General features: G+C 32.1%; 1 protein-coding gene and 1 pseudogene across 2 annotated transcripts; one reads left to right on the top strand and one right to left on the bottom strand.

Annotated features, from left to right (window-relative positions):
* Positions 1-8,270: 8,270 nt before the first annotated feature.
* On the top strand, positions 8,271-11,795 carry LOC111303888 (proteasome subunit alpha type-3). Of its 2 annotated transcripts, none has more exons than XM_022900389.2 (9): positions 8,271-8,445; positions 8,527-8,566; positions 8,668-8,751; positions 8,844-8,917; positions 9,027-9,198; positions 9,336-9,382; positions 10,066-10,131; positions 10,555-10,645; positions 11,429-11,795. In XM_022900389.2, exons 1-9 carry the CDS (start codon positions 8,342-8,344, stop codon positions 11,498-11,500), a joined length of 750 nt encoding a protein of 249 aa, XP_022756124.2. In that variant the 5' UTR covers positions 8,271-8,341; the 3' UTR covers positions 11,501-11,795. The 2 variants fall into 2 exon arrangements, 1 of the variants encoding a protein (XP_022756124.2); XR_016327071.1 differs by having other exon boundaries at positions 8,279-8,445; positions 10,523-10,645; positions 11,429-11,572.
* Positions 11,796-12,085: 290 nt separating this feature from the next.
* On the bottom strand, positions 12,086-13,183 carry LOC111302707 (transcription factor GAMYB-like; annotated as a pseudogene).
* Positions 13,184-13,807: the final 624 nt, after the last annotated feature.

Genomic DNA, 13,807 nt, shown 5'->3' with positions numbered 1-13,807 from the left:
TCGATCAACTTCATTCCATCTATTTCCCATATCCTGCGAGCTTCATACATCCTTAATACTTTCACAGTGTCATTAGACGTGCATAATGGTCTCTTCTTACTGTCTGCACCTTGGGCATGCAACATTAGCTTCTATCCCCCTTCTCCTTAACGGAGTAGACACTGGCAGAAATCCTTTATTAAGCCTCTAACTATTTTGATTTTGCTTGAAATTTTAAGATTTCACAGTTTTATCCAGAAACTCCTTTCCTGTTCTATTTGTGCCACAACACTGGCGTCCCCATTATTCCTCCTCTGATCATTAACCATCTAGTGGTATGTGCTTATCACGAAGAAAAAGCCGTTTCCTTCTTAACTCCAGAAGATAGCATCTGCATGGCTTTCAAGGCTTAGTAGTAGCCCCATGATAGCTTTTTGTTCCTCGTCTGTTAATAGGACCCATATCATCTCTGTGTTACATTCTTGTAATTGAGGTCGTATGAGCTCAGCCACCTTTGCATTTTCGTTGAGGCTTATTTGTGTGTTTCTCTCAAAGTGGAGCATCCTGTTGTGTTATAGCCAATAATCTTTCTAGATTCGTATATGGTCCCCATTTCCCACCCTCTAGCATATCCCTGCTTGTACGGCGTCTCTTACCATCCACAAACTTCTCCAGGTTGTGGATGGGTTTCGGCCTAATGTGACCTCCATAAGATTCCCATTCGAGAAATATTTGTCACTCAGCACCTTATAAACCAGAGAATTTGTGTTCTTTAAAAGCCCCTAACACTGTTTAACCAAAAGTGCTTTGTTAAACAGTTCAAAGTTCCTGAAACCCATACTCCCTTCTCTTTTACTAATACATATTCTTTCCCAGTCGAGCTAATATAGTCCTTTCCTGTCCTTCTTTGAACTCCATCAAAATTTATTGATACTATTTAATTCTTAGCAGTTAGCCTTCGGCAGTAGGAAACAACTCAGAGCATAGGTTGGTACCGCTTGCAAAACTGATTTAATAAATATTTCCTTCCCTCCCGAGGATAAGGTGTGGTTGCCCCAACGCCTAATTTTTGCTTGAACTCCGTCAATTATGTACCTAAATTCCTTCCTTCTATTCCTTCCTATCATAGTAGGCAAACCAAGATACTTGTCCAGGTCAAGTGTTTCCTCGACCCCCAGCATCTGTTTTATTCCTTTTCTGTATTCCTTAGCAGGGATTTAAATAACAATCGTGGTCACGTTTTCGATCGCGTCGCGTTTATCGCGTTTTCGAATATAACAGAGATCATTACGATCACTTCGATTATCGCGGTCGTGAATTTTTTTTTTACACAATTTATTATAAAATATAATAATTATAATTATAATTATAAAAACTCTTATTCAATAATTTTAAAAATAGTTTATGATACTCTATGTTTTTTATTTTTTAAAAAAATTATTCACAATTTTGTTTAGATTATAAAAAGCATTCATATCTGGTTTATCCAAAATTTCTCTTGGCCAAGTTTATATTCAATATTAATTATAGACAAATCAAATATTAATAAAACATAATATGTTAAATACCAAGTATTTATATTTAATAAAATTACAAACTTAAAAATATAATAATTTCAAATTCCATCAACTACAATTATTAATATATATTTCAAATTTTACCACATAGTAGAATGAAGAGGATGATCAAATTCTCTATCTTCACTTTGAAAGCCAAATTGACTTCATCTCCATCCCTAAGGACGTTGTTCTTGAAACATTTGTGGTGGGGGATAAATTTGTGGTAAACGATATATTTGTAGTGGGGGATAAATTTGTGGTAAATGATACATTTGAGGTTGAGGATACATTTGAGGTGGATAATAATCATATGGAGGTGGATAACCATGAGGAGGTTGAAAATTAAGTTGTTCCTATGGATAGTAATGTCCCTAAGTACTAGCAGATGATTCACTATACTCAAAGTTACTAAAATTTGATCTCCTACCTGAAGATGAAGAACCTCTAAAAATATCATAGTGGTGCTTCTTGGCTTTTCCTTTAATTGAGCTATACGTGCACTTTGACCTTCACTAGATTCAGCAAATGGATTTACTCTGTATTCTGTCATATTAATGAAAAGTTCACCAGTAGCAGCAAGCCTAAATTCTCCTCCAAATGGGTTGTAAGGTCGATTTACATTCATATTATCACTAAAATTCACCCCATCACCATCACCATTACCATCACCATTATCATTATCTAGACTTAAACCACTACTATCATCACTCTGACTTGGTGTTAGATTTGAACTTGAATGAGACACATTCCTTTCTTGAGATTGGCGTGATTGTTCCACATTCATTTCATTATCAAAATTATTTGTGGGTAACCAATCAGAGTTTTGACCATTAACAGAGGATTTTCTTTCTCTTGCAGCCATTCTATTAGTGGATCATCATCTACAAAAATATGGTCAAGGTTAATAGGATTAAAACTATTATTTATCTCATCAATGCTCATTCTTTTCTGATGTCTCATCCGCAGCTTCATGTTATAATAGTTATATACAAGTTTCTGAAGTCTTTCAAACTTCAATCTGTTTCTTGCTTTGGTGTGAATATAGCTAAATGTGCTCTAATTACGTTCACAATTTGATGTAGATGTTGTTTGACTAAGCACTTTGATTACTAGTTTTTGTAATTCAGGAACACAAGTACCATATATCATCCACCACTCAACTGTATAAAATTATTTAAATTAAATTTGAATATGCTATACAATTAAATAATATAAATAAATTATAATTATTTAATTTACTATTTACCTAGATTCATTTGCTTCCAAGCTTTTTGTGCTTGTGGAGTACCAAATATTTCATGCTTGTCTCGAAATAATAATAACTACATCGATTGAAAATACAATAATAAATGAATAAATAAAAAATAATTCAATTTGTAATACATAAAATAAATGTTAAAGTTATAAAATAGTATTAAATACTAACCTGATTAATTATCCTTATTTGAGTATCTATCAAAGGTTATAATCTTTTAATAACTGTTTTTATACCTTCTAATGTTTCTTTAAATACATTTGCAGAATATTTCACTCCAAATTGAAATTGTGGATTTAGATAGTAACCTAAACATAATTCATAACAATATTATATTAAAGTAATAAAAATAAATATATAAGCAATTTAAGTATAAAAAATAAACATATTTTTTAAATACCATCTATATTCTTGGTTTACTTACCAGCTGAATGTAAGTCAGAGTGCATGAAATTCTATTTATTATCAATAATCTTTTCATATTCAGTAGAATAACGATAATTTTGCTGAAATACTTATTTAGCTCTATCCACAACCTCGTAAATAAAGCCCATTGTTGGTTTTCATCACCATCCATAAAGCGCAACACTTTTACCAAAAGCTCATAAACTTTTATTATATTGCTTGCTTTTTTTCAAAAATCTTTTCTTAAAATGATTTTTTTGGCTTTATAAGCAGGTCCTGATTTTTGTTGTCCCCATTTTGAATATTTAAATTCCTATATATTCATCAATAAATTTTTAAAGTAATATATTTTAAATTAATATTTTAAACAATGATATCATAAAAAGATGCTAAATTTAAATAGTTGTACTAATTATTAAGTACTAACCTTTGAATTAAACATCTATCTCAAATCTTGCTTTTGTCTCATTATTTTTTCTAACTGTATGAAATGAGTGGCAAATTGGTAAGAGCAGGATGAAGTATTTGCTTCCCCTGTGTATTTTTTTTCATCAAATTAACAGTCCAAATGTGATTGTATATAAAACAAGTCATTTTCTTTGCATCATCCAAAACCTTTGCCACATTTTTTTTCTTCCTAATATCTTCAAGGCACAAGTCCAAATAATGAGCTGAACATGCTTTCCAATACAAATGCTTTCTCTTCTCCATTAGTCTTTTTCCTGCGACCTTAAGTGCTGCCTCGTTATCAGTAACTATTTAAACAATGTATTTTTTTTCAATTTCTCCCACAACTTTATATAATAATCTGTAGTAAAAGTTTGCATCTCTACTATAAATACTTGAGACATCTATAGATTTCTAAAAACATGGTCCCTTTACTACAGTAAATAAGGAAATTAATGATATGCATTTGATTTAAACTATTGGTCCAACCATTGCACATCAAAGTGACACCTAATTCATTCCAATGAGCTTTTAATCCATTAACCCATTCATGAACTTATTGATACTCAAACTCTAAATATACATCTGAGACCTCATAAGGTGTTAGAAGTTTTACATGTTGGCCAACTTTTACTGCCACAGAAATCAAATTAGGTAACCATGGAAAATTTGCTAACTGAAAAGAAAGTCGATCATATATAAAAAATTTTGATACTGATTCATTTATCTTTCTTCTTAATGTCTTTAAAAATGAATCACTTACTTTTGGTTGCCTTGAACTCTTACTTCTAATCAATTCAGGTATAGCTCCCCTTAATGAAAATTCAGACTCATTTGGAGTTGATTTCCTTGTTCTTTCTTCAAAATATTCAACAACTAAGTCATGAGAGCTTCGTCCCTCTTTGTATGTGTTACTCCAACCACTAGTTCTTTATATGAATTTTTGTCTTCTGTGTCAATCATGTTGTAATTGGATACTATCTCGCAGAGCTTGTCTAGTAGCGATGTCTTCATCAATAAATCCTTCTTAATCATCTTCCTCTCTTAACTGTGATAAAAAATTATTTTTTCTTTTTTTGTTGTCAACTTTTTTTGATTTGCTATCTTGAAAGAATTTCATCATACTTTCTTTTATTATACCTATTAATAATATAGTTAAAAAAAAAAGAGAAAATTAGTTACACATGCTTATGTAATTTTATAATTTTTATTAAGAAATTAACAATAATATTTTCAAAGGAATTATAAAAACATAACATACCAGTAACATTGGGGCATGGTGCAACATTGTTAGTTTTATGAGCAATGTGTTCTTTGAAACGTGTTATTCCTCATTTTACAACTTTACCACAAACTTTATATGAAACATTTTCTCTTGTATCTGGCATAGGTGTTTCAAAATGCCAACCTATATCATCACTTGGTGCGCCCTCTACTCCTTTACTCAGTAACTCTTCACGTGGTGGCATACTTGTTATTTTATATAAAAAGAAAATAAACTTATATTTAGAAATATTAATATTACTTATTACATCACTAAAAATTGATTTTACACTAAATTTTTTAATTTTTAGTTTTTAATCTTAAGAATATTATTAAATAACTTAATCTTTTTTATACACTAATAGATATAAATTTTTTTATCACAAATAACTTTTAATAATTATATAATAAATACAATCTTCAATAATTACACAAAAATAACAAGAATTAATCTAATATCAAAAGAATTGACAACAATATAAATATCAAAACAACAAAAAATTTTATTAAATTTCATATATAAAATTATAAATTAATATATAACACAATCAAAATATAATATTTAATTTTAATTAAATTTTGTCTAACTTATACAAAAAAATTTATCAAAAATTTTCATCTAAAATCTCTATATATATCATATTAAATTATTAATCCCTTAATTATTTTTAATTATAAATCTTCAGTCCCTCTAATTAGATTTTATCTAAACTAATTTCAAAAATTAAAAATTTTCAAACTTATATTTTAATAAAATTTTCAAGCCTATATTTTTTATTTTTTAGTTTTTAATCTTAGTAAGAGTAATAGATCATAAAATGCTAAATTTATTAAATAACTTAATCTTTTTGATACACTAATTGATATAAATTTTTTTATCACAAATAACTTTTAATAATTATATAATAAATACAATCTTAAAAAATTACACAAAAATAACAAGAATTAATCTAATATTAAAAGAATTGACAACAATATAAATATCAAAACAAAAAAAAATAAAATTTAGATACAAAATTATAAATTAATATATAACACAATCAAAATATAATATTTAATTTTAATTATTTTTCATCTAACTTATACAAAAAAATTTATCAAAATTTTTTATCTTAAATCTCTATAGATATTATATTAAATTATTAATCTCTTATTTTTTTTAATTATAAATTTTTAAAACCTTTAATTAAATTTTATCTAAAAAAATTTTAAAAATTAATTACAAAATTAAATAAAAAATTCAACCCCTACCCCCCAAACACCCTACCACACCTAATCCCTCCCCACCCCACCCAATCCCTTCCCACCCCCTAACACCCCACTACATCCAATCCCTCCCCACGTGTCTGCCCTAATGTCCTTCAATTTATTTAATTGTAACTGAACCATCTAGAAACGTAGAAACGTAGCTTTCCAAAATTTTTTTTTTGTTCATCTTCTTCGCGCGTCCAAAGCTTCACTTTCCAAAATTTTCTTCTTCTCTCTCTTTTTTTTTTCATCTCTTATTTTCTCTCACATCTCTTCATCATTATCACTTACCTAATACCTACGAAATATCTCGTTTGTTTCTCTCAAACTCTCACAATAGAATAGACATCATTTTACAAAAATTTTACAAAAAAAAAGATAATTTAACTTTTTTTTCTTACCTTATTTGATCTTGAATATTGATTAAAAACATGAAGCTGATTTGAATTTAGGTACCGAAGTGCCGATTGAATGGTTGAAACTTGAAATATTCGTCTATTTTTTAGCTCGTTTTTAGATTAATTTTAATGCTACAGATATGAAAGTTTGAGTTTTATTTTTTGCTTTTGCTTTTGCTTTTACTTTTGTAGGTTTATTGCTTTATTCTACAAAGTTGAAAACTTGAAATTTTGTTTTTTTCTCGAATTATTAAATCTATGAGTAGGAGAACGGAATAGCTACAATAACAGTCTGTTTTTGTTGCTATTCTCTGTTACGTCGTTATTTACGATTGTTACACTCCGTTTTTATCATGAATAAAATTTTCAACCATGTTTTATCCAATAACGATCACGGGTAGTGGCGCTACCGCTATTTTGCGGTCGTTATTTAATTTTTAAACCGCTATTTGAATCCTTATTCCATCATAAGATTTTTGCTAAAAAAAATGAGTAACTTCTTTAGATTCATGGCCTGAACTATCTTTGTATCTTTGTAGCACGTGTTTTACCCTTCTACATTCGAGCTAGTTTGCTTTTCTGAAAAATAAACTATCATCTACAAAAGAGGTGAGTGATTCTAAGTCCATTTTTACTTGCACTGATTCCACTTATCAAGCCTTCTTTTTGAAACTTCATAAAAAGAGCTAAAAAACCTTTAGTGCATAACGAAAACAAGGAAGGTGATAGTGAGTTTCCTTGCCATAACCCTCGTTTAGGAAGAAATCTGTCTGTTACATCACTATTGAGCACTATAAAATCAGAAACAAAGGTAACCCATTTCATTAAGAGGAACACCCCTTATTATGAAACCCTTATTTGAGTATCATAACCTCGAGGAAAGGCCATTTGACCTTGTCAAAAGTCTTGCTCAAATAGGCTTATTACCTAGCTCGTATTAACATATTAATATAAATTATAATATAATAATTTTTATATTTCTACTTAATATGAAACACAACATACGTATGCCTATTACCTAAGCTCTCCCCCTCCCATAATATTTTATACTTCATATGAAACACAACATAAATACGCTTATTATCCACGTAATTAAGGATGGCAACGAGTTGGGTCGGGACGGGTTTTTGCTCGCCCCAAACCCGACCCGAATTCATAATAAAAAAACCTAAACCTGACCCAAATTTTTTTATTTTTTATATCTAAATGCACCTGATCCGATATTGTATAAATCATACTCGACTTGATTCGACTCGAAATTAATAAAATATTATTTTTAAATATAAATATATAATTATGTAATTATATATAAATAAAAAATTAAAAATAATTAAAAGAATAATTTTTAATATAATATCGGATCGAGTCGAGTTTACCTAAAATCTGAACCTGATATGATTTTCTCTTAATAATATCCAACTCGACCCGAAACTCGAATTAAAAAAAAAATTGATCATATGTGATCGGATCGGATTGAAACCCATTGGGCTCGGGTTGAGTTGCAAACCCTTCCCGTAATATATAATGTGAAAAAAAAAAATACACAGATTACTATTTCTGGTTTCGTTCATGTTCTGTCCATTTTCCTAGACCGACCCAAGACCACAATACTTAGTTAGGGCGGGCTGGCTGGGTTTGAAGGGAGAAGCTTGAGTGGCCCAAGTAGGCCCATCGTTGTGAATGTCTTGAGAAGAAAGAAAACTCAATTAAAGGGAGAAAAATAAAATTGAAACTTGTAAGTTCCAAGAGAGGAGAAGAATTGAAGTGGGAAAAAGCAGGGAAGAAAAATGAGCAGCATCGGAACTGGTTACGATCTATCTGTTACCACTTTCTCTCCCGACGGCCGCGTTTTCCAGATCGAGTACGCTGCCAAAGCCGTCGATAACAGTGGGTCCGTTCTTCTTCTTCTTCTAGTTCTTTTATATCTTTATGTTGGCAAAATTTTATTTTTTTTCTTTTTTTTTTTTTGCAGAACTGTTATTGGAATAAAATGCAAAGATGGGATCGTTATGGTAAGCTTTTTTTCTTTTTATTTTTCTTTAATTGTTTATTTTGAAAAAAAAATCAAACAATAAGTATAGACTAAAATGAATTTTTTTAATTATTATTTTAGGGAGTAGAGAAGCTAATAACATCAAAGATGATGTTACCTGGTTCCAATCGACGAATTCACTCCATTCATCGTCATTCCGGCATGGTATTCCCTATGCCCCTTTTTTCAGCTTTTTCTTTATCCAGATTTGGAATTTCTTATTCTCTCTTTCTCTGATCTTGGATACTATAATTCAGGCAGTAGCTGGATTAGCGGCTGACGGTAGACAAATTGTCGCACGTGCTAAATCTGAAGCTACTAATTATGAAAGGTTTTTCCTTTTTTTTTTTTTCCTTTACTTACAATTCCCAAAATTCAGCTTTAATTGTTTTGGTACATGTCCATGTTATTATAAGTTTCATTTGTTGGTGGTGGTGTAGTGTGTATGGTGAAGCCATTCCTATAAAAGAACTTGCTCAACGTGTCGCTAGTTATGTCCATTTATGCACCCTCTACTGGTGGCTTAGGCCCTTTGGTTGTGGGGTAATTCTTGGAGGTTATGATAGAGATGGACCCCAATTATATATGGTTGAACCGTCTGGCATCTCCTATGTAAGATGATTTTTCTCAATCAGGGCGTCATTTTTTCTTTCTAAGTTGTTACTAGGTCTATTTGTATATTTATATTTTCCACTAGTCGATAATGTACTTCTTTTTGTTTGCCTTGTTGCTTGTTAAAATTGATATAGAGATACTTCGGTGCCGCAATCGGGAAGGGAAAACAAGCTGCCAAAACGTAAGTTATGAAACTATTTCTTTTTTTTTTTTCCTGTGAAACTTGCAGGAAGACATTTGATAAAATCTTTTGGTCTTGCTAGCTAGTTAGATGAGATGATTTGAGCATTGTATGTTGTAGACATTAGTTTTTTTGCCTTATAAACTATTGAAAGCTAATTTAATGCTTTCATTGTCTTTACGTCCAATTGAAAAGCCTTTTAGTGGGCTTTCTCATTTTTCTCTCATTTAACCTAATCTGTAAGGTATTTCTGGCTTCCTATCACATCATAAAAGATTTTCCTCAATTCAGTCCATGGAAGCTGCCTTATTTCCAAACTTGCATGAAAAGAAATGTAGAAAAAGAAAAAGAAAGGATGTAAAATTGAATTGTATTTATGCAAGAAACACAATGAATATGTGTCTCCTCCTTTTGTTGTTTGAGCACTTGTCAAGTTATCATTTGTCCATGAGTACTCAAAAGCCAAGTCAACTCAGCCTGGACGTTAAACTATGTTGGCTACATAAATACATTGCATCATTATTTTCAGTTAATGGCTATGTCCTCTTAAGTATCTAAAGAGGCTGAAATCTTTGTTATGATCTCAAACCTTATAGTTATCTTCGTTTTATCTCTTCCTCTCTATATTGATCTCATTAATAACTAATCCTAATGAGGTTATTTTGAATGGTCTGTGTGGGCAGAGAAATTGAAAAGTTGAAGTTGTCTGAAATGACATGCAGGGAAGGGGTAATTGAGGTAGCCAAAATGTGAGTTATCTTAATTTCTTGCTGTTTCTGTTGTCATGTACTTGTTTGGAATCTGCTGCATTTATTCATGGTTCATTGAAATTATGTATATCTTTTTCGGTTTCCTTTTTTGATTATTGCCGTTATCATTCTTTTGAATGTTAATAATTTCGTTTTGTTCTTGCAATAAGTGGAAATCTAGACAACATGCTCTTTTTTTTCCCTTTATTTATTTATTTTCTGAAATGTCTGCTTTAGCACACTAACAACCATGGTAATTGTGCACAATATTCAGTATATTTACCAGAATATAGGCTGAATAGTCAGCTGGGAAATAACCAACTGCCAAAACTTAAGAAAAAAATTGTATATGCATTCAAGCATATTGTAAAAAATTTTTTTTGATGCACAGTCTATTTCATCATGTATGTTATTGTTAAGCAGTATCTACAAGGTACATGATGAAGCAAAGGACAAGGCCTTTGAACTGGAGATGAGTTGGGTCTGTGATGAGTCAAAGCAACAACATCAAAAGGTAATTTCCAATGCCCATTCAGATACTCGTATATATATATATCACTTTTTGCATTCTTGCTAGCTACAACAACTAACAGCAATTATTTGGTTGGCTATATGAATTTAATTATGCCATTGTACTATATTTAGGATTTATGTCGAGTAAAGATCAATTTGGTCAAGAATACTCTTGATGGTTTTCACCATGTTCATTTTGGTTTCTTTTGACCAGGGCGTATTCCCATTTAGTAACATCTTACATGAACATGCCTAAACATTTGTTCAAATGTCAAAACCATGTTGAATGTACCTCTATAATTTTTTTCTCCATTGGTGCTGCCTTCATCTTTTCTCGACTGCTTTCAGTCCTAATCATTTATTTCTATTCGAACATCATGTTTTGTCCCTTTCCACTTTTTTCTCCCTCTCATGGCAAGAAAAGCTATTAACTTAAAATGTGAAGTAATTCTCTGTCCCCTTATACTATGCTTAAAGAAATAAAGTGTCAGTGCCATGATCTTATCTACTTTTATATCTCATGCATGATTTAATTTCCCCCATGCTTGTTCCATGTGATGGAATCTGAATTTTTGGTGGAACTGATATCTGTGGAATTTGTCAGCTATGGATAGTGAATTAGAATCCATATTTGAAACGACAATTGAGTTACCACTTTTTGTTTCTGTAGAATTCAATTTTTCACTTGGAAATAAAATGTTACAAGTCTTTGATAGTTTTTTTTTTTTTTTTTCCTTTTGTGTGCTTCCATCTGATTTTTTTTTTCACTTTCACGAGATTTCAGGTTCCTGATGACCTTTTAGAGGAAGCCAAAGTTGCAGCTAGGGCTGCATTGGAAGAAATGGATGCTGATTGATACTCATGGGCTACGGAATCATCTTGTTATCATATTTTGATCTTCACAAAGTTCCCGATGTTGTGGACCTGCTGGTATGTGTGGAGTCATTGCTAATTAAACAAGGTCTTTTAAGATCATGTGTGATAAGATCAGCAGACATTTGGATGAGACCATGGATTCTGAAAATCATGAACTTTCTGTTGTCTTTTAACTGTATCTTTTTAGACAGCATTAAGACATCAACATAGACTTCGCCAGTTGCAATTACCTAAAGGTTGAAGCAATTTATCTGCAATTAATGATTTCTTTAATATATTTTTCTTAGATTTATGCTCTACTAAATCAGCCATGGATTTATCCTTATCCAACACCTACTGTGGTTCAGAAATGACATATCTTACATATTACTTTCACTGACCACAAGGGAAAAGATAATGATTGGAATTCAAGTTCCAAGCAATTTCAATGATTTCCAGAAGCTTGGTGAACATACAAGCAACTCATACAGAACAAGAGTTTGCTAATAGCCACAGCGAGTATCTTCACCAAGAAGAACCGCTATTGCATCTGTCACAATCACAAATCTATTGCCATGACCAATTGACCAGGTTCGAGAAAATCATCAGCCTGGAATAGCCATCTGGTTCGTAGTTTCTTTCTTGCCCTCATGAATCACAAGGAATTGTAATAATTTAAAATATTAATTCATGCCACGGGAATTCGTGGAGTGCAAAATATTTCTCACCCAGATTGCCCTCAACAACTCGTGGTTCATCTGATAAGCTTCCGCTAACAGGAGTGTACTCACTTAAAACTGACGCAGTAGAATGAGCTGAAGGAGAATTTGGCTCACAATCAGCTTCAAATTCTATCTCATAATTCTTGAGGGGAAAATTGGTGACATCATCAAGCATTCTTCTACTGACGTGAATCATCCTTTGAGCTTTTAAGTTCCTGTGACTCGTAAAGTACTGCTTCCGGGCGACCACTGTCCTGTGTGTAAAACAATCTGACTTAGCCCGCTCCATTGGAGGGGAATGCATCATAGTATCAACAGACTCGAGCAAAGGTAGTGGCTCCGCAGGATTGACCCATCTATCTTGATGAGTATCTGAACATTGGTATTTAGAAGGGCATGGCTCAGGAGGAGAGAAATTGCTATTCAGAAGGGCATCGCGGCCAGGAGGAATACCATATGATGACTGAGTGGTCATTGGTACCGAGATCAGAATCATATGGAGAAGACAACTTTTAGGGCTCATCAAATCTTTTTTTGTAAGCATATTCTGTCAATTGGTTGGGCATTGAGAGATAATTGCTGGCACTTTCCCGAAGACGCTTAAGAGGACGTGCCACTAGGAACATAAGTCCACAACCCAGGGGCAAACCAACAACTCGTTTAAGCATAGTTTTTGCAGGAATGTCACGAAGAACTGGTGAATAAGACAAAAATTGTTGGTTGAGTTCTAAATTCTCAAATTCCACACGTGGAATCTCAAAAGCGTGTGAGTGCAAGAGATTGGAGCCAAGAGTCCCCATTTGGCATTGAAGAAACATTATTTCTCTCTTCTTGACTTTTATTCACTCGCAAGCACACATCAGGAGGGTAAATTGGCAAGCCAGCACGTTGCAGTCACTTAATTCTTGTATTCCATTAGGTTTTTTTTTTTTTTTAATCTCATTATCAGTACGTCCAGGAAACAAGAGAAAGGAGAGCGATTAAATGATTATAAAAGTGAATCAAAACAATAAGAAAAATAATATAGCACATGCAAATGGATGATTTGTTTGAGGAAAAATTTACTACTAGAGAAAGACTAGTATTTCATGCTAAATTGTTGAGCATCCATGGCAATACACAGAATATGCATAAGAGAAGAGCTTGCTTATCATGTCATCCAAAAAAAATGCTTGAATAATGCATAGCTAAGCATCTATTCTATGGAAGGATTCTTCTGAAATATTTTGCGAAAATAAAATCTTAAATCTTCTGAAATATATGGCTAAGCATGCAGCTCAACTCTACGACGCTCTTGCTCTGGAGTAAGCACAACCTTCTTCAAATCTGGTCATAGGTGGTTTGCCCAACGCAGGTCAGGCGACAGCTTTTAATTCCCACATCGGGAAAGTCCCGAGTGTTTTTGTACAGCATTCATTTCCCCTCCCCGTCCTTCTTTACATAGTCCACCAGAATCGCATCTTCTGCTGATCTCCAAGGCAATGCCCTTTCTTCGAATGACTGCTTTCTCTTGAGTGGCCTCTCCTACTAACTTCTTCAACTAATGTCTAATGATTAGTGTATGCACGTATATTTTAGTGATCTTT

Source organism: Durio zibethinus, chromosome 13, assembly GCF_047325235.1.
Source record: "Durio zibethinus cultivar Kanyao isolate XHJ-2024 chromosome 13, ASM4732523v1, whole genome shotgun sequence".
Lineage (NCBI taxonomy): Eukaryota > Viridiplantae > Streptophyta > Magnoliopsida > Malvales > Malvaceae > Durio > Durio zibethinus.
The sequence above is the reverse complement of the archived record's forward strand: the minus strand, read 5'-3'. Positions and strand labels throughout refer to the sequence as shown.